Source organism: Adiantum capillus-veneris, chromosome 18, assembly GCF_014529385.1.
Source record: "Adiantum capillus-veneris isolate H3 chromosome 18, ASM1452938v2, whole genome shotgun sequence".
NCBI lineage: Eukaryota > Viridiplantae > Streptophyta > Polypodiopsida > Polypodiales > Pteridaceae > Adiantum > Adiantum capillus-veneris.
The window spans coordinates 121,426,509-121,447,248 of NC_140948.1; the positions used below are offsets into that span (position 1 = coordinate 121,426,509).

Here is a 20,740-nt window from a genome sequence, read left to right on the forward strand (position 1 = left end):
TTCAAATTTTGAGGTCTCGTGGGATTGTTCCTGTGATGTCAAACCTTCTATTGTTCCTAAGACATTGAACCTTGTCTTCTTCTTCTCTCTCTCTCTCTCTCTCTCTCTCTCTCTCACACACACACACACACACACACACACACTCACGCACACAAAGGTCTAATTGTCTTTAATTCCACAAGCTATCTTATTGCTACGACGATATGATACGATCAATGAAATATTTTACGAATGGTTAGCATGCCAACCACAATGCACAAAGGCAAGATACTTGAGACCAGGATGGCTCAATTCATGGCATCGACCCCGGCGAGGCATCTCAATGTTGCTTTTAATTATTTCATTGCTTATGAGGTCATGAAGTTTATGCGGTTGTGTATTGTGTGTAAAGCCCCTTTGAATTTGGGTTTACTCAAAAGACTTAAACAAGATTTCATTCGGTGATATGTTATCGTGGAAACATAGTATGTGCTTCCTTAAGGTCATGGATGGTGTCATAGTGTTTAGGCTTCACTTAATTTTCATACGCCACACTATCATCTTCTTCTGGTTTCATATGTCACACTTATTGTATTAGTCAAATTGATTGAAAAGTTGAAGCAATCTGGAAATATCTAGTACATTGAAAGAAGATGGTTTTCAAGCTAAAGCAATTGAAAATATAAAGTACATTGAAAAGAGATGGTTTTCAAGGTAAAGGAATTTAAAAGATGCACAATTGACAAAAAATGATGCTAGGTTTGCAAATGTTTTGGATTAAGAAGACTCTGTTTTACATTGATCCATGCAAGAAACTCTCGATTAGTTTAAGGTATATATGGAAATTGCTACCTTCAAATGGTGATGAGCCAATTGTTAAACTTCTACTTGGGGAGAAACTAAATAGCATTACGAGGGAATAGAATCTCCTGTGGGGTTCTTTTTTCCCTATGGCTTTGCTCTCAACGAGCAATTGTGGATGAAGTCGTGATCATTAACAAGGAGTTGTCGATGTCAAGATTGGTTGAGATGTGATCGAGGGCACACTTTGCCTTCCAAGGGGAGGGCAAATCAACTTTCTTTTATGCACTTTGGCCAAAAGAGGAAGGGGGGCCATGAGTGGAGGGTTAAGGCCAAAGGCCAGCTTTCATGGGCTGGCCATGTGTGGCAAGCCCCTTAAGAGAAAGCTTTTCTATATGAAAGGCTCAAAAGAAAGCGCCTTGGCCTCGTGGCAGACAGCTCATAAGCAAAAAGGATACGTGCTGGACATGTCAGCATGGACCGGGACTCAACGGCGACGTGGACTAGACACGTGGGGAAGGTGCCCTGTGGGCAGCAATAGTGGCCTGGGATTGGGTTTTTCGGTTTAAATTATAATTTAAAAATATAGGTATGCGCCGTTGATTCGGCAGCGCGGGAAAAAAAGCTGCCTCGGCTCCCTCGCACTTGCCTGCACTGTGGGGGGCCCTTCCCCTCTCCCCTTCCCATTTTTATACCCCCCCCTGGCCCCCCTCAAGGTGCTCCCGTTGTGCGGTTCTCGTCTCTTTCTCCGTCTCGCCTACCTGATGAAGCATCTGGTCTCCTTCCCTAATAGCGACGCCCATCTCATGCCACCATGGCCAAGGTTGAATCGATGACAAGGCCCACGAACCTGTTAATGGAACACTTAAGCAAACAGATCATCTGTCAGCTTTCGTTCTCGTCTGACCTCCTCCTCGCCTGAAAGGCTTTTCTAAGCTGCTCTTCTGGCTATGGAGGGCCTCTCTGTCCGGCCCCCCCGTCCCCCCCTTTCGCTCCCCTTTACCTGTCATAGCGTAGACTGCTTACCCTCCCTTCTTCTGCTTTTCTCCATCGCCTTTCTTCTCTAACCTGTATCTGATCACCTCTCTTCTGCTGTTTTTGTTTCCTCTCTTACTTGCTTTAGAGACTAACCACTATCCCTTTCATGTCTCCATTAGCCCTCTATTGCGTAGCTCCAGCTTTCCGATTTCCGTAGATAGTTGCTTGTGAGTTCTTATCCAATGGCTTCCCCAGCTCTGATCCTTTCCGAGCCGCAGATTGATGAGCTACACTCAGATCGGGCCATGGACCACAGCTTCGAACGGGCATGCCTAGATGACCAGACAAGTGAGAACAATGGCTTTGAAAATGCAGGTGTTTTTTCTGAGCGAGATGCATGTATGGAGAATGGAGACAGGCAGCGGCATGAAGAAGCAGGTTTTGGTGGATGCGATGGCGATCATGAGCACTTAGCGTGGACAGAACATAGTGCAGGCACTGCATCCACTGAGGCCCTCTTTGAAGAGGATGAAGCAGAGGGAGAAGTGCAGAGTGCTGATCCTTCTGCTGTTTCTCGACCAGCATTGAAGAAAACAGTGCGCAGAAAGTCATTTGGGGGCGTTGCATCTTTTAGGGTCGTTTCTCCCCCAGCAATTGTACGCACAGCAAAGCCTTCTATCAGTAGTAAGCTTACATCTGCTCCACGAAACAAGCATGTGACGCCATGCTCATTGGATCCCAACCACAGCCATCATCATCGGTCGCCGCCTGTATCTATATCGCTATATCGCAACTTTCTGAAATCATCCTCCCCAGCAGCACTTGCACGAAGAGGTGAAAGTGAGCATGGGGATGACGTGGCCTCCCCTTCGAGCTCAAACACTCCCAAACGCCGCCACAGTTTAGGTGCTCCTTCCACCGGTTTATCTTCATCACTGGATACTCCATCCAGCAAACGAGCATCACTAGGCTCAAAAGCTTCTCCTGCCTCTAAGTTTACCAAATCAGCATCTCCGCGGGTAGACACACGAAGAGCATCCTATTCTGGTCCAATATTGTCTAAGTCGATTTCAGGGTTATCTAGATCGCCGTCACTCAAAGGTTCATTGCAATCTCCTAGGGGCTCTTCTCCAAGGCCAGTAACGCCAGACAGTGCAAAACGTCGAAGCCCATCCACAGCATCTACAAGGTCTATCTCAAAACCAGCTTCTCCACGAACTCCAACTGCTTCATTTTCCAGTCCACATGCTCGCAGCTCACCTTCCAATGGACTCACATCAACACCATCAGGACGAAAGAAATCTACACCAATTTTCACAAAAAATATCAAGAGCATTTCAAGCTCTGTGGATAGCCCTGGTAGTAGGCAATCTCCTACTTTTACCTCCTCCACTAGCAGGCGTGCCTCATCACCTTTATCTGCTGAACGGGCTGCAGATAATATTTCACGGCGGAAATCCTTGACATCGGAAAGCAGAGATCCACGGTTTATTGCTCTCCCCTCCGTAGATGTGAAGGCAGGAGATGATGTGGTATGGACTGTCCTCCACCGTTTGTAATGCTTATTATTCAAGCTGTTAAATGAGGGCGTTTTGCCTTCCTCTCTGTTAGCTTGATCGGTGCTTAGTGGCTGGTCCCTGTTATGGTGGTATTCCTACCGCATGAACATTTGATTTCATAATGCAGAGATTGGATTTACGAGGGCAGAAAGTTCGGAGCCTGGACTGCAACTTAGTCAACTTGACCCCAAAGATGGAGGTATGCTGGACTAAGAAAGTTTTACAGTAGTGTTGGGTACAGACTTGAAAAGAGAGCACATGGTTTTCACTTGATTAACATCAGATGTGCCGGAAGAGCTTGAAGGACTTGCATCTGCAAACAGGGGAAAGATCTTATTCTTCACCTAAATATCCAAACTTTAATTTTTCTACAACCAGCCCATAGTTTTAATACATCCTTGGCCAATCTACATTATGACTTTGCGACACTGGTTATGAAACATTCAAGAGCCACCTACTATACCCAAAGAAAGCAAAGTGGGTCAAACAGTAGTCATAACTCAATCGAGCGTGGTCCACCCCCCACCCCATCCAACGCCCTAGCTCACTGTTTAACATTGAAACTGCCGGTCAATGTCCCTCTATCCTCTCGCTTTTCCACGTAAATGCAAGAGTGAGTATTCTTAAATCATTGAAAGCAAGAGAAGGCTCCGGTTGTCTCATCAACAGAAATCTAAGTGTCTTGAGGGGTTTAGTTTAGTTAGCCAGTGCTTGTCACTTATTAAGACTTAGTATCAACATATCTCCTTGTAAACATAATTGTGTAGTTGAGGCCAACTAAGTAGGCAGGAGCTCAAGGCAGAGCTTAGGATTGGGCTGCTCAGAACAGATTACAGTGTTAGGCTGAGTAGGATGTTTTAGGTCTTGGATCAGTCGTCTGCCTAGTGGTTTGCAGTATCTCCATTTGGAATAAGGAAGTTTACCACCTTTCAAAATCGTAATGACACAGGAACAGAAGTCAAAGGAGGTCCAGACTTCTGTGCCTACTTGCAAATGAATTGCTAAAACCGCAGGCAGATTCCTTCGATAAAGCAGGGTGTACATCATGCCTCAATGTCTGGTGGCATACAAGAAAGCACAGCCAATGTAGGTGTGCACATGTGTTCAGGATTATCTTGGCCTCCTTAACAATAGATCATGCAATGCTGTCATGCTGGCATAGTTGTTCCTAAGATGGCATTTCGATGCTTGGTAAAGGACCAGGAACTATTGCAATTTCCATAGCAGTAGCTTTGACATGCTTGATTGCAGTATCCTACTTTACTGTCGAAAACGCTTAGATTGGGAAATTAAATAGGTCATTTCAAGGAAATCTCTTCAAATCTTTTCGAACCTTTGGCTCTGGTTTCTACTGAACCACTCGTTTTGTGAGCACAGCATGTTTGTTTCTTTCTTGTAAGCTTGTGCTGAATTCTGATAGGTTTTCTTCAGTTTGTCTATCTTAGGGACAACAAGCTTGCAAATTTAGCTGGGATAGAAATTTTGAGGCGTGTTAAGGTAAAGGGTTTTTTGTGTTGTTTGTACTTGCAAAGTGTGCTCAGAATTTTGAGCTCGAACAACTTACCTTTTTGCACCAGGTTTTAGATCTGAGTTTCAACGAGTTCAAAGGGCCAGGTTTTGAGCCCCTGGCAAATTGTAAAGCTCTTCAAGTTAGCACTTGGACCTTTAATTTTTTAAGTTTGGATTTCATGAACTTTTTTGGGAAGTCACACTCATGTCCTTTGATATTTGTTTGTATGCAATTGCTCACTGGGTTGTCTTGGTCATGTAGCAACTTTATCTTGCTGGGAATCAGATCACATCGCTAAGTGGCCTCCCTCAACTTCCTAACTTAGAGGTGTGCTTTGTTCATTTCTTCTGCTTTCCTTGTGTTCTTTTGGATACTTACTGATGTTCTTTTGGATACTTACTGATCTTGGTACAAGAAGCACATTAATGGATTTTGGATGTGAATGCACTTATTGCAGTTTCTATCAGTTGCTCAAAATAAGCTCAAGTCCTTGGCAATGGCCCCACAACCCAGGCTGCAGGTGAACAAACATGTTAACATTAGTTTATTTCCCTGAATATGTTCAAAGTAGACTTTATACACATGAAGCGGGCAGTGGCCAATCGAGGAGTTTTTTTTTGTGTTGCACTTACTTCAATGTGCTGCATTTGTGCAGGTCCTTGCTGCAAGCAAGAACAAAATTTCAACTTTTAAGGGGTTCCCTCACCTACCAATGCTGGAGGTTCTATTGCTCACTTGCTTTGACTAGAACACTTTGAGCATTCATAAAACTACAATGAGCAGTTCTAAATTTGGTTGTTTCTGTCCTTGCAGCATCTGCGATTGGAAGAGAACCCCATCTCTGAAATGCAGCATGTGGAGGCAGCTGCAATTTTACTGGCTGGACCAACATTGAAGAAATTTAATGACAAAGGTCCGTCATGGTTGTCACATGGTATTTAAGATATTGATCAATTATGTGGAAGCTGGAATGCTTTTTAGCAAGATATCGCACAATTTGTCAATATTGGTCTAAAAGTTGTGTTTTTGACATGATGAAAAAGCCCAATGGCTTGAGTCAAACTTATAAGCTGATCCTGACCGTATCTGGCATGAAGCATATTGACATATCAAACCACTTTGCACGTGCGCACCATTAGTATAGGCCTAGCTTTTCTATTCGAGGCATGCAGGCATTGCCAAGAGGATGGGTTGATTCTGTGCCAGCATAGGCTTCACATTGAATGGTTCTTATTTTGTTTGGTTTTGGCACGATTCCATGCCAGCATAGGCTTCACATTGAATGATTCTTATGTTGTTTGGTTTTGGCTCGTTGCATTTGGTAGTTTCTTTGTACCACATACCTAGCACAGGTGACAAGTCTTTAGAGTAAAAGATGGATGTGAGTTTTGAAATTGTTGAGCTTTACATATTTCTTCTTATGGAATTCTCAATGGAGCACTTATTTTATGTGGTGATATGTATAACTTTTCTAATAGTGATAGTGCTTCATTCAGATCTTCCTTTCGAGGAACAGGAGCTCGCCCGCATGTATCCTGCTCATACAGCACTATGCATCAGAGATGGTTGGGAGTTTTGTGATGTACAAGAAGCCTTTGGTAAGTATTCATGTGCCACAAAGCTAATTTGCAACACTTTTTTGTGTTCCTATAAAAGATGATCGTACTAGCACTATCTAGGATTTTGTTCCTCTAGCTTATTGAAGATGACAATGTGATTGGTTTAACCCTTTAATGAGACATGATAAACTCATTATATCAAGAATCATCATTTTTGCTCTCTAGCATTTCTATAGCTACTAGTGATATGACATGAGTGCAAGACCTTCAAAGAGAACAGTCTTGTTGGATAATTGCTTCAGAAACACTTCTGAATTTCTGCTTGTTAGCATCACTGGGGAATGATCTGCACTTCATTCAGACCTATGGTGATTGCCATGGATAATGACCGTTTATATGTTGATGCTTGTGGGTGCAACAGACTCCAGCATGAAATTTCTTACAGCACAATGGGCTGAAAAGATACCCCCAGGTTATACTGTGGAGCAAGCTTTGATTGAACAACCTTCTGAGGAAGATCCTTGCAGTTGCCACTTTACTTTCACCAAACAGAGTGTTGAGCTGGAGGATGTGGAGATGACTCTCTGCTATCAATGGTTTCTTGGTGGGCGAACACCGTCAAATTTTGTTCCCATTCAAGGTGCAACAGAAGAGGTGAGTGCAGTGATAGCCCATCATCGGTTGGCTGTTTAGTATTTTGTCATTGTAATGCCTGGACTGTACAAAGACATTATTCTGATGATCTTGACTGTCACAGGTGTACTGGCCAAAGCATGAAGATGTTGGCCGCTGTTTAAAGGTGGAATGCACTCCTCTTCTCGGGGCTACAGAGTACCCTCCAATCTTTGCAGTTTCTTTCCCTGTTTTGCCAGGTAATTTCCATCTTGGTTCTTTACTGTGCACAAAACAACCTCACAAGGTTTTGATGTAGTAACCTTCGCCAGGTAGTGGCTGTCCCAAGGTTATGAGCCTTGAGGTGGATGGTGAACTAAGAGAGGGTTCTTTAATTAAGGGACATGCAGAGATAGCATGGTGTGGCGGAACTCCCAGTAAGGGCATAGTAAGGTACATTTATGCAATATAGAGTGAAGCTAGTCCACTTAACCTTTGGATGTCTTAATGGAAAGTACGAGCTTATGGCTCATCATGCCCTGTTTTTTTGGGTGTGTTGCAATCTTAGCTGGCTGAGGCGTTATGAAAACCGCAGTCCAGTGGTAATTGTTGGTGCAGAGGAGTTGGATTACCAGTTGTCAGTAGATGATGTTGGTGCAAATTTACTCCTTATGTATACTCCTGTGACTCAAGAAGGTGTAAAAGGAGAGCCTCACTTTGCCACCACAGCTGTAGTACAGGCAGGTAAGGTTGTCTGACTTGGCATCATTTGAAATGTTAGGGGTCTGACATCTTCTTATGTATGTGGACATGTTGTTTTCAGCTCCCCCTTCTGTCAGCAGTGTTCAAATTCTGGGTGATGTGGAGGAAGGCAACACCATCAAAGGAGTTGGCACCTATTTCGGTGGTCAAGAAGGTTCAAGTAAATTTGACTGGTTGCGCGAAGACATTGAATCTGGGTACATCTCTGAACTGTGGTAGATGAATTTAAAAATGCAAAAAGTAGCGCTTTCTATTCTTTTTAGGTTAGATGGACGCTTGAAGTTAATTATGTGCTTTGGCAATCCAACCTTCTCATATTTTTATATTCTTTTTGTTTTGTTGCTGTGAAGACTTCATTTGCAACTTTTGACTTTCTGTAAGTAGGGAGTTCAAGCTTGTTGCGAGGGGAACTTCAGAGTACACTCTTTCTCAGGATGATGTTGGCTTGCAAATAATGTTCATGTACACTCCTGTTAATTTAGAAGGTTGGTTTGAAACTGATGCAGATTAGCTGCTTTGGACACGTGGGGAATAGGTATTTAATCATGTTTTTGTTTTGTAGGAATCCATGGAGACCCCGTGTCAGCAATATCAGGAAAAGTAACACTCGGTGGGTGTTATTGACATTCTTGTGGAGGCATACTCATGATAGCAAATTATCAATTGTATCTTCTTGGTTTTCGTAGCCCCACCAAAAGTCACTGAGCTCAGAATTGTTGGGGACATTCGTGAGGGTAATAAAATTGCAATAAGTGCTATTGTCTCTGGTGGAGTCGAGGGTGCCAGCCGAGTGCAGTGGTTCAAGACAAGTATTCCTGATGAGTCTTTAGGAGATGCAAATCTGGAAGCAATTAGCACAGCCAAGATATCAAAGGTTTGTAAACGTCAAATTTTCTTGTATAGAAAAGCAGGGTGTAAAGGCCAAGGGCAGACTGTTTTGACACGTCACCTATGGCTAGCTGTGGAAAATAGACAATGATTTTGGCACATCTATATGTTCTACTTTCAGGCTTTTCGAATTCCACTTGGGGCAGTTGGTTTCTACTTAGCAGCAAAATATATTCCGGTTCGGTCTGACGGGGAAAGTGGAGAACCTGTGCTCATATTTTCGGATGCTCCTGTTGAAAGTACTCCTTCCAGTCCCGTTTGTTTTCTTGGATGTTTATCAAGCTTTGCAACATACCATGTTTGTTTTGGCTTCAGAAGACTGTCTGTTAGAAGGGCGCACATGTGCATCTGCTTGCTCAAGTCGTTTTCAAACACATACATACACACTTTACGTGGGGACTCGGGAGGGCGATCTCAAGGCCAACATCATCATGTTTCACTCGAGATAAAACGGATATACATGTAATAGTATGATCTAGTTCTATGGATGGATGAGTGAATTTCATACAAGGATGAGGTTTGAAAGTATATCTATCCCAAAGGTCTAGGTGTCTTTTAGCTCCATCTAAGTGTCAAAGTTTGGTGAAGCTTTTACCATCACAAGGTTAGAAGTTAGTCATGCCTTACCTATTGCTAATAAAGAAAGTATTGTTAAGGGAGCACCTTGAACATGAAAGTCTGGGGACACTCTTGACCCGGGAAACTACTGGACCATCATGATTGGCCACACACTGGTCAAACTCTATGTAGCAGTGCTGGAAGCATAGTCTCCCGCGACACGCTTGACCTGGGCAACTACTGGACCAACATCTATTTCTAGTATGTAATCATCCTTCATGCTTTTTGCATCATCTTCCTGATCCCACTGCCCAGTCTAAAGAGAGCTTGCCAATCCTTACTTCATTTTTTATGCTCTCCATTCTTTTCTTCTCTTTGACTACTGACATGACTTCATGAACAAAGTGTTCTGGATCGGATGAGTTTACCTTGAGGACATGATTGTCACCTCTTGCTGGAATGTTTCTGTCATGGGGCTCTCACTTGCTTTTTGCTCTTCTGTCTGCATGGTCTGCAATTGTGCTCGTAAATCTGCAATCTGTGTATCTTTCTTTGAGAGAGAAATGAAATGAAATGATATATTAATGTCTACAAAAGGCCAAAATGACCTATGAGACCAAACTGATTACAATGGTGAGTCTAGTACCAAGTCTGAGAGAAATGAAATGATGAAATGATATATTAACGTCTTCAAAAGGCCAAAATGACCTATGAGACCATCAGATACATAGTGGTGAATCTAATACAACGTCTGAAGTACAAGTACAAAAAGTACTGAAAGTAAAAATGAAAACTGAAAATGAGTGTGAAATGTGAAAATGTAGAATAGGCCCTCAATGACAATCTGGGTGTCGTGCTAGAATGCCTCTGATCCTCTGTTGGAGTCTCCGTCGATGGAGTGTGCTCCCGTGTCTCGGTCGTGGTCGTCTCGATCTCCCGAGCTCAGTCGCCCTGTCAATGAGGGTGCCTCTCGTATGAATGCGGATACAACCCTGTGCTGGTGGTTGGTCTCTTGGCTCCCTCGATCCAAAGAAGTCAGTGATCTATCTCTGCGACTGTCGTGCTCCATGTCTCCTCAACAGACTATCTCTATGTCGGTGTAGCTCAAGTAGATATAAGCCAAGGCATCTCTGATCCTGATACCTCATGACTCTATCTAGGGGTCCAAAACCCTCCCTGAATAAGCAATGGAAGCGCCCTCGTATCCCATAATACACAGTGCAGTGGCATATGTAATGTAGCTCTGTCTCTGGCTCTCTACTGCATAGTTGACATATCCTAGACTCCGGTGGTATCCCTCTGAATCTACCCGTCTCAGTCTCCAGCTGGTGTGAGGAAGTGCGAATCTGACCAATAGCACATCGCAGACCATGAGACAAATGAGTGTCCATGTAGCTCGGACGAGTCACAAACCAATCTCCCGAAAGTTGGAGAAGGTGCTCTTTGTAAAAAGCCATCTTCGTGTCCAACTCCTGCATCGGCTCTACCCATGTCCTCCTGGTGTCCAACTGTATTAGATCCTGCCGAATGAGTCTAGTGATCTCCGTCCGTGTGACTGGCAGGGAGGGTGCATCTAGGGAATATTGAAAAGGAGGCAAACTATCCATGCTGAGACCATGCCTCTGAAACCATGAGGTCATCTGCGCATACCAACATGATGCATCTCCTTGCATCGCTAATTGTCTAGAAGACTCAAGAGCCAATCTAGTATATCTGCCTCTATGTGTATCCCATAGACTGTGCATAAAGGACACTGATCTAGTAAGAGCCTCAATCTCAATAGGAGGGGCGGCTACCTCCGCTCGAATAATCGCATGTGGTACAGAGGCCTTGGCTCTAATCATCCGGGATATCATAAATACCAAGGTCTCTCCATGTTCCTCCAACTGTCATGATTCACAGATGGTCCCCAAACTTGGACCCCATAAAGCATAGCTGAAGCAACCAAAGTATCAAAGAGCCATAGCTTTGTTCGTGGTTCTTGAAACTGAACCTGCGAACACATCCTCTATAGCCCTCCCAATGCCGCATAGGCTCTGGACAGTCTAGTCTCTACTGCTCTCCTCAGAGTAAACCTCGGTCCCGTGAATACCACCCCCAGATATGTATATTCATTTGTGTACTCCACAGTGTCGTGACTATATACGAGCGTAGGTGCCGATCTCTTGACCCACTGTGGTGTGGTGTTAAACACCATAACCTTGGTTTTACCAAGGTTCACAGACAGTCCACTATCCTTTGCAAAGTTGTGCAATGCATCTAACTGTCTCTGCATGCCCTTTGGCGACTCTGATATCAACACAATATCATCCGCATATAATAATAAAGGGATCCATGTCCTTGCTAGCTGAGCGCCTCTGTCACCCTCTCTGTGAATGTAGTCAGAGACCTCATCTACATACATACCAAAAAGTGTAGGGGACAAAGGACACCCCTGCTTCACTCCAATAGTGGAATGAACAATGTCAGAAATCCCCTCAAGAGTGCGTACTTGGCCAATGAGTCGTATAAAGCCATGATCCCCCATGTGATCTCTGTGGGTACTCCCAACTTCAGTAGCTTGTGCATCAATCTGGCCCTCGGCACTGTGTCAAATGCTTTGAGGAACTCCACAAAGCAACAATACATCCGTCTCCCATGTGCCCGAACCTCCTCAATAATGGCTTTGAGTGTAAGAATATGTTCCAAAGTGGAGAAACCCCTCTTGAATCCAGCTTGTCCTGCTGCTCGTATGCCCTCATTTTTTGCCCATTTACTCAGTTGTTGTTCAAGAATGGATGCATACAACCGTGCCAATGTGTGCCCTATCATAATAGTACGGTAGTTCCCTGGCATAGTGGGGTCCCTTGCCTTGAAGAGAGGTACAATAGTAGATAATCTCCAGGACTCGGGTAGTCCCTCACACATGACACGGTTAAACAACCGCGCAAGAACCTATGATAGTAAATCTCTAGCAGGTATCAAGTGCTCTGCCACCAAACCATCATGATCATATGCTCTCCTAGGCCTCATCCTGTCAATGGCGTTCTTCACCATCTCAGTGGTAAAGAAGGTACTAGTGGTTGGACATGGTTCTAGAGGGTCTGGTAATGGTGGTTGCCCAGGTACTGTATATAATGATGCTGCATACTGACCCCAAATCTCGGGAGAGGTAATCACTGGAAGAGGTGAGTGCTCATGGAAGAGACGCCAAGCCTCACCTGAATCTCGACTCAAAGAGAGAGAGAGAGAGAGAGAGAGAGAGAGAGAGAGAGAGAGAGAGAGAGAGAGAGAGAGAGAGAGAGAGAGAGAGAGAGAGAGAGAGAGAGAGAGAGAGAAATGTTATATTAACGTCTTCAAAAGGCCAAAGTGACCTATGTGACCAAAAAGTTACAATGTGATGGATCTGATACAAAGTCAGAGTAACAAAATGACAAAACAAATATACTATGGAATCCTGGATTGCTAGGTGTGAACGGGGCAGAGGAGCTAGCTGGGGTAGGTAAATCACAAGAGATCCAGCATAGGTCGCTGGCGGATCTCATCGATCTCCTCCATGGTCAGTAGTTTGACCGAGCGTCGTGCATGTCGGGTCAAAGTGATCCGAAGCCTCTGATGCAGCCTTCGTCGATACTGTGTAGTCCTCTGCAATCGTGGGCGTCTGGATCTCCCTAGCTCGGTCATCGTGTCATAAAGTGATGACGTGGCTACGGCAACAGAAACCCTAATTTCTGCCAGAAACCCTAAAATTCCTTCAAACCCTAATTTTTGCCAAAAACCCTAATTTCCGGAAATCGCGGAGGCTTAATTTTTTTTTATAATAGGAAGATGAGCGACGCAAATTTTGCTTTTTCTCTACCTAATGAGAAAGAGAGAGAATGCTTTTGCTTTCAAGTTTTGACTCTTTGTGAGAGAGAGAGAGCAATTGCTTTTGATTTGAAGCTTTTGGGGCTCTGCTTTTGGGCATCCCTTGTAACCTTTAAATTAGTGGTGAGGGCCTCACTTCTCAGGGCATCTGGACGCAGAGTCTGAGAGTGAAACCCTAGCCACTCTCTTGTACTTTGATTTGATTAATATAAAAAGAAATACCGAAAGGGGCGCCAGTCTTTGGGGCCAATATCTCTAGGCATGGAACTCTGCCGGGCTAGTGTACATCTATTGTGATCTGTGACTTGTTTTGAAGTGGTTATTTGGTGCTGTCGCGGTTGATTCTTGACTTGGAGTGTCCAAGTCTGTTACAGTGGTATTAGAGCACGACCGATTTCTCTTCTACGGGAAATCCGATCCCCGATTTTTTTTTTCCGGCGGCACCTATGGCTTCAGGCAATGATCAATCGACTCCCTCTGCATCTGGAGATGCGGGCAGGGATCACAACGAAGATTCCGGCAGAGAGTATGATCCGCCTTGGCCTACTTAGGCGGAGTGGCGAGAGATGGAGCGTCGCCAATTGAACGGCGATGCAACAAAGATGATGCTCAATTTTGCCAAGGACCCGAAGATGGCAAAATATATGAACCATACCTCTTTGGAAGAGGTACAGATGGAGTGGCAAAGAACCACAACACCACTCCCGAAACCCGCTCTCAAGAAACCTTCTGCCTCCAAGAAAATATACGGAGAAGGAACTGGAGAACGTGGTTGATGCACGGATTGCTCAGCTTTTTGATGCGCAAAAGAAAGCCAAAAAGCACAGTAAAAAGCAGAAGAAAAGCATTGACTTTCCAGGTTATTTGGGTCGTCAGTCGACTTTTGACAAGGCAAAGAAATAGAAGAAGCGTGTTCGATTTGAAGGAGTACCCAATTCTTCTTCTTCTTCTTCTTCTTCTTCTTTTGACAGTTCTTCTAGCTCCTCGGATTCGAGCGAAGAAGACAGAAAAGGTAAAAAGCGAAGCAAGAAACAAAGCTTCGGAAATAGTAAGAAAAAGGCAAAGAAGGCTACATCTCGCCCAGAGACTAACAGTTCTACTAAGGACTCGTCTACAGACAGCTCAGATTCCGATGACGGAAAGTTTTATGCGAACAAGAAGAATTTTTACAAAGCCAATCAGTATGACTTTCTCGAAGATAAAAGCAAGAAAGTCCGAGAGTTTAAGGAAGGTGGCCACTTGATCAAGTTTGATACTTTTCAGGATACTCAAATGCTTCGAAGGCTTTGTCTTTTATACGGCAGTTTGACATCGCTTTCGCGAGAGGACACTATTCAGAGCACTCCAAGATTCGGAGAGCTACCTCTTACCTTAAGGGGAATGCTCGTACTTGGTGGTCCACGCTTCTTTTAACAAGAGTGCACCAATTAAATGGTTGAAGTTTAAGAAGCTTTTTATTTCTTCTTGGTTGACGCAAGAATATGAACGAGATGTACGAGCTGCTTGGAACCATCTTCGGATGACCAAGAAAGATACAATCAATGCTTATTGTGAAAGATTATGGAGCTCTTTTCTACCCGCCTCTTCATTCAAGAAGATCTCGTTCAGAGAACAGATTGAGCGGTTTACCTTGGGTCTACCTACAGAGATCCGAGACCACTGCTTGGAATAGAAGTCAGCTTCTATTCAGGAGTTGATGAGTCATGCGAAGCGGGGCTTTGCCATTCACTCTGGCAGTCTGACCTACCCCACAAATGAGGCCATGACACAACGAGCCCAACAGACTTCTGGGAATGAAAGTAGAAAGAAAAAGAGCAACCCAGAGAAGAAGGATGCACGACCGAAGCTTACTCCTCAGGAGAAAGCTCGCTTCATCAGAGAGGGGAAGTGCTTTGGATACGGGGAACATGGACATATCTCCGCGAAGTGCCCTAAAAAGGCACAGAAAGAACAGGATGATAAAGATGACGACAGGCCTGAGAGTTCGAGAGCAGCTGAGGAACGTGGCAGAAAAGGCAGATAGAAAAGCAGAACTCGTATCACATGGCGTGGGACCTGTACCGAATCTAATGAATGAAAGTACAAACTTTGCCGCTTTTGGGGCAAAGTGAAGGATCAGGAAGCTCTTTAAAGGAGCCAAGGCCAACATCTTCACTTGGTATTGGTGGCTCGATTTGGAATTACGCCCGACAGACTGACACCACAGACAAAGGTAGTTCGACTGGCACCCGGATGGGATGTTGCCATTACACCGAGCATTGGCAAACTTCGTTTGCAATGACAGGGGTGTTCAGGGCACGCGAGTGACGTTCTACTCAGGATCCCTTGGTACCACAAGAACTACGCCGTGGTTGACTACCGGGCCGAGAAAGCGACTTTGATAAATGAAGGGCTTAGAGATTGTACTTGATGAACTTCAGTTTCTTACTCATTCTTTTGGGAGAGAACTGAACGATGGATAAAGGTTGAATATGTTTTGACCTGAACAAAAGAACGCCAAGATTTTTCTCCACGCTCATGCCGATTGCTTTTTAGAGGGCCTGAAGATCATACCATTGATCTGATATCTGGAAGCACGTCACCAAACCGGCCACCTTACCGTGTGAGCCGAGCACAGAATGAAGAGATTATGAACCAAGTGAAAGACCTCTTGGAAAAGGGTCTTGTCCAGCCTAGTATTTCACCGTATTGCTCTCCAATGTTGTTGGTTTTGAAGAAAGACGGATCTTGGAGAATGTGCATCGATTATAGAGCTCTCAACAAAATCACCATCAAGAACAGATTTCCGATTCCTAGGATCGATGATATACTCGACAGGTTACAGGGATCCTCGTGCTTTAGCAGGATTGACTTGAAGAGTGGATATCATCAGATCAGAATCGTGCCGGGAGACGTCTACAAGACAGCTTTTCGGACGACTTTTGGGTTATTTGAGTTTTAGGCGATGCCTTTTGGCTTAACCAATGCTCCTGCGACATTTAACCGGATGATGGACAGGATTTTTCGAGAGTACAGGCTACTTGTCGGCACTTTCTTTGACGACATCATTGTTTTCTCCAAGAATGAGGCAGAACATAGAGATCATTTGCTTCAAGTCTTTCTTGCATTACGAGATCACACGTTAGTGATTAATGCAAAGAAAAGTGAATTTTTTCTACCAGAGATACACTTTTTGGGACACATTGTGTCAGAAGCAAGAGTGCAAATGGACGCGGCCAAGATAGAGACTATCCGTGATTGGCCCGATTTGAGGAATGTCCATGAAGTTAGAAGCTTCTTGGGACTGTGTTCGTACTACAGGCGGTTCATACGAAAGTTTGCAGAGGTTGCTTCCCCTTTGCATACCTTGACACAGAAAGGAGTACTTTTTTCGTGGGGACCCACAGAGGTGACTGCCTTTCAGGCATTGAAAGAGAAATTGACTACGGGACCTGTTTTGACTTGGCCGGACTTGCAGAAGTCATTTGAAGTATATTGTGATGCTTGTGGTCGTAGTCTGGGTACGGTCTTGATGCAAGAAGGCCATGTCATAGCTTACGAGAGCCGTTTGTTCTCTAGGCCGGAGATGACAACACCGATTTATGAGAAAGGGCTTTTGGCGGTGTGAGCGGGATGAAAACACACACGCCTCTATAACAACCCGACACACACTCTTGGGAAGATACACACACACACTATGGGGCACCACTCGGCTTACACAACACACCTGGCCGAGACAGGGAACACACCTATGGAGTGAGAGGAGAGAGACTATCCACTTGCCCACTCCACACAGAGAGATACACACACACACACACACCCAAAAAACTCAGCTCAAAAGGAGAGAATTTCTGATGTCTAGATACAAATGAGCTTGGGCCAACACAAATGGAGCAAACAACTCACACAGTATGGGTAATATAAGCCAGATACAATCACAAATTGGAGCAGAAACTTCGCTCATAGGAGAAACTTACACAGCAAAAACAGCAGAAAAAGAATGAGAAATTTGGCAAAATGGACAGCGCCATCGCGTCCGGAACGGCCCAAAACCCCAGTCTACAATGTCAAAGTGCTCAAATCTGACTTCGGATGAGCAGTTAATGGCCAAAACAGGCTCCAAAAACCCCAAAAACACAGTTGCGGCATAATTATCGTACCTTTCTGCATAATTATCACAAGGAAACACCCACGTTGTGTTCGTACTTCTCCACATGTAAGTATTGACCCCGTTCGGCCTCCTGACGCCACTAGATGCCATCTGACGTACCTGCTAAACACAGAAGTCATCCATAAAAGCTTTAACACAACTACCAATGAATGGTTCCAACACCCAATTTGCTCTCTCTTGATAGAAGGAAGGTCCATTTGACAACCCAAATGGCAATACTGTGTAGCAATAGCAGCTCCATGGCGTAATAAAAGTGGTCTTTGTGCGGTCTTTAAGAGCAATCTTCAATTGAAAATAGCCTGAAAAACCATCACACACACTGTACCTCTCATAACCTGCCACTGAATCCAAGATCTGATCGATGAATGGAAGAGGATATGGGTTCTTCTTAGTGGCTGCGTTTAAGGGTTTAAAATCTACACAAATTCTCCACTTCCCATCCTTCTTTGGACTGACCATTACTGGACTCACCCATTCTGTGGTCTCTACTGGAACTATGAACCCTTCCTTCAATAACTTGTCCGCCTCTACCCGCAAGGCTTCCATTTGCTCTTGACCCATCCTTCTTAGCCTTTGCCGCACTGGCTTAGCACCTTCTTTCAGCTCTATATGCATCTCTTCACCCTTGAACCCTCTGATCTCTTCATATGAAGTAATGAACAAATCAGGAAAACTAGCCAGCATGTGCAAATATATATCCTTCTCCATAGCTGAGAGGTCTCCACTGATCATTTGTGTCATCAATTCCTGCTTCTTTGACAACTCAACCTTGGTTTGCATCAGCCCTTCAAACACTTCATAAGGCCCTTCACTTTCGTCTTCAACCTCATTCGCAAATGCAACTAAACCAAACTCTTGGATTTCTTTGTCCATCAAAAGAAATGCAACATCAGCATCCTCATCACTGCTGGTAGTGCTATCACTGTCCTCATCTGTCACCGTGGAAGAGTCTTCATCACTAGACTCATCTTCATCTTCATAAAGCTCCTCTAATTGTTTCCTTGTGTCCATATTATAAAGCTTCTTGGTACCTGTCTTTCCATAGAGGTTAATCGTACCATGTCGCCAATCTTGAACAGCTCCCACTGCACATAACCATGGTCTGCCCAGTATAATAGGATATGCTCCCAACCCTGCTGGCATCACATGAAAATCAACCACTGCCTTTGCATCATATGTCTCCACTTCTAAGCTCTTTACAACACCCAAGCATTTTACTTTCTGATGGTTTGCCAATCTGATCCGAAAACCTGACACCCTAGCCACTGTGAGACCCATCTTCTCAACGCATGAGTGTGTTATGACGCATATTTGGGCTCCGCCATCCACATAACCTTGTCCCAAATTTTTCCTTTTATGCCACACATCTACTATTGGACAAATGTCTGGTAGCTCATCCATTGCCAACACCTTTACTGAACCTCTCTCTGGCTCTTTCTCCATTGGGTTAACCATCCTCTTCCACTGTCGCTTTAGCTTAGGCACCATCTCTATAAGCTGCTCAAAAGTAACATCTGTCTTCCTGCTCGTCAGATCCTCCTTCAAGTCATAGCTTAATTGCCCATCCCCTATTGGAAAATCTGAAACATGAAACTTTCGACGAGCTCTCTTTTTCCTCTTGGCCTTGACATCCTCGCCTTCATGGCTCTTTCCTTTCTTCTTACTAGGACCTGGGGCACTTCTTCCTTCCTTATCCTCTGTGGTCCTCTTCCCAATAGGCATCACTAATGTATCCTCTAGCTTTGATGCCTTCTCCAAGGTGACTACACTTAGCACTTCTGTCTTTCCCTTTTCCTCCTGGGTCAGTCCAGTGGTTCTTTCGTCTCCCTTAATTTCGATGCCATAATCATTTGACCTAGTTAGCACCTGTCTTGGCAATGGATACATGTCTCCCCCCATCCTTGGTGGTTTATCACATTGCGGGCTGATGTGACCCAACTCTCCGCAATTGTAACATGTGGGCATCTGCCTCCAGTACCTACCATTGCTTTGTCCAACACCATTCCTAGGCCTTTCTTCACCTCTTGGCTGATTTTCAAACCTCCCTCGACCTCGATTATTTCCCACTTGACCTAGCATGTTTAGGTTGAGATTCTTCATGAAATCTACCATTTGCCTCATGTCTTGGCTTAGCCCATCATCTTGCACTGTTGTAGTGACCACTGTTGGCATAACCTGAGTAGTAACAGGAACCACTGGTTCGTGATGAACCCCTAACATGCGACCTTGTAAAGACTCTATAGGCTGAAATTCAGATCTCATGGGCAAAGACTCCACCCCTAATTGGCTCATTTTCCTCAACTTCCACTCTTTGTTCCTTGCTACCTCAGTGCATCTTCATATGTCCTAAGCTTCTTTAGCTCCACTCTCCAACGTATATTCTTCCAAAGACCAGCCAAGAACCTGTCCTTCTTCATCATGTCAGGCGGGGGTATCTGTGGTGCTAAGGCCTTGCACATCCGCTCCCATGCCAATGAAAACTTACGTATGTACGTATCTATTGGCTCACCTTCCTTTTGCACCAAACCTTGTACTTCTTGCCACACTTTGTTAGGATCTTCTATCTTCACAAACTCCACTTCCAATCCATGCCTTAGATTGTCCCAACTCAATCTTACAGGTGGATCCGCTGCACGCAACTCCTCTTCAAATGTTTTGGACAAGACTCGTGCATCACTCTTCAAACAAATTTGGAGAAGACGTAACATCTGCGCAGGGTCATGAATCTGGTTGCTAATGCAGGCAACCTCCATCTTTTCCAAAAATTCTTCCACATCTTCATCACTTCTTCCATGAAACTCCGGATAAGAGAAAGCCATGGCTACCCAAGTTATAATGCTTTGAGAACCCCTTTGAACACACGTGCAAGAACCCAAAACTTTTACTGACTCAATTCCCAGAAACTTTAATGGAGCTCAACTTTAGATAAGGACAAACACATGCACATCAAATGAGTTTTCATAGTTGATCATCGGAATTACAACAGGCAAAGGACATTTCATGATCTCTCTTAATCTTCTTGGCTCGAACATAAAGACTATGCGCTGCTGGAAAAAAATCTTCTTGGACACATGAACATTTATATGGATTCTTTGAGTTAAATGAAATGGAGTGAATTGAGGGCTATCTTCATCATCCATTAAAGCCAACCATGAAGCTCCCAAGAAGGCACACTTGACTTAACCTCCGATTTTGCCAAAATTTCAGCAGCATAACAGTATAAATGGCTCAAAAGACAAAAAAATCAGCCATCATAACTTGGAAAAATTTTGGCAGAGTTTCCCCAAAAATAGAGCAGTAGGAACCCAAAATATAGACTGTATATGTATGCATAAACTGTCAACAATAGAACCCGAGCATCAAGTAGGACTCACTAGTACATAGCCTATGGCGAGGTCACAAAAAGGGTGCTCCAGCTACCTGTATCACCGAAAGGATCTCTACATTTGAGAATCCCCCAGCTCAATAAAAACCTCACGCGATCGACCCTTACACGAAGGCGAATGCAAATCGCGTATAGTCAAGTCTCAAAAATGAC

At 44.2% G+C, this 20,740-nt stretch overlaps 1 protein-coding gene across 1 annotated transcript in view; it reads left to right on the top strand.

Annotated features, from left to right (window-relative positions):
• The first annotated feature begins 1,536 nt into the window (after positions 1-1,536).
• AIR9 (Outer arm dynein light chain 1 protein) overlaps positions 1,537-20,740 on the top strand; it is a 62,811-nt gene continuing 43,607 nt past the window's right edge. The window contains exons 1-18 of the mRNA XM_086489239.1: positions 1,537-3,290; positions 3,445-3,516; positions 4,749-4,814; positions 4,895-4,966; positions 5,089-5,154; positions 5,285-5,347; positions 5,483-5,548; positions 5,641-5,740; positions 6,324-6,425; positions 6,808-7,040; positions 7,144-7,258; positions 7,331-7,451; positions 7,567-7,742; positions 7,822-7,957; positions 8,145-8,245; positions 8,323-8,370; positions 8,447-8,634; positions 8,770-8,887. Of these exons, the coding sequence (XP_086345365.1) occupies positions 2,001-3,290; positions 3,445-3,516; positions 4,749-4,814; positions 4,895-4,966; positions 5,089-5,154; positions 5,285-5,347; positions 5,483-5,548; positions 5,641-5,740; positions 6,324-6,425; positions 6,808-7,040; positions 7,144-7,258; positions 7,331-7,451; positions 7,567-7,742; positions 7,822-7,957; positions 8,145-8,245; positions 8,323-8,370; positions 8,447-8,634; positions 8,770-8,887 (3,133 nt within the window). The 5' untranslated portion in view covers positions 1,537-2,000. The remainder of the gene's footprint in view (positions 3,291-3,444; positions 3,517-4,748; positions 4,815-4,894; positions 4,967-5,088; positions 5,155-5,284; positions 5,348-5,482; positions 5,549-5,640; positions 5,741-6,323; positions 6,426-6,807; positions 7,041-7,143; positions 7,259-7,330; positions 7,452-7,566; positions 7,743-7,821; positions 7,958-8,144; positions 8,246-8,322; positions 8,371-8,446; positions 8,635-8,769; positions 8,888-20,740) is intronic.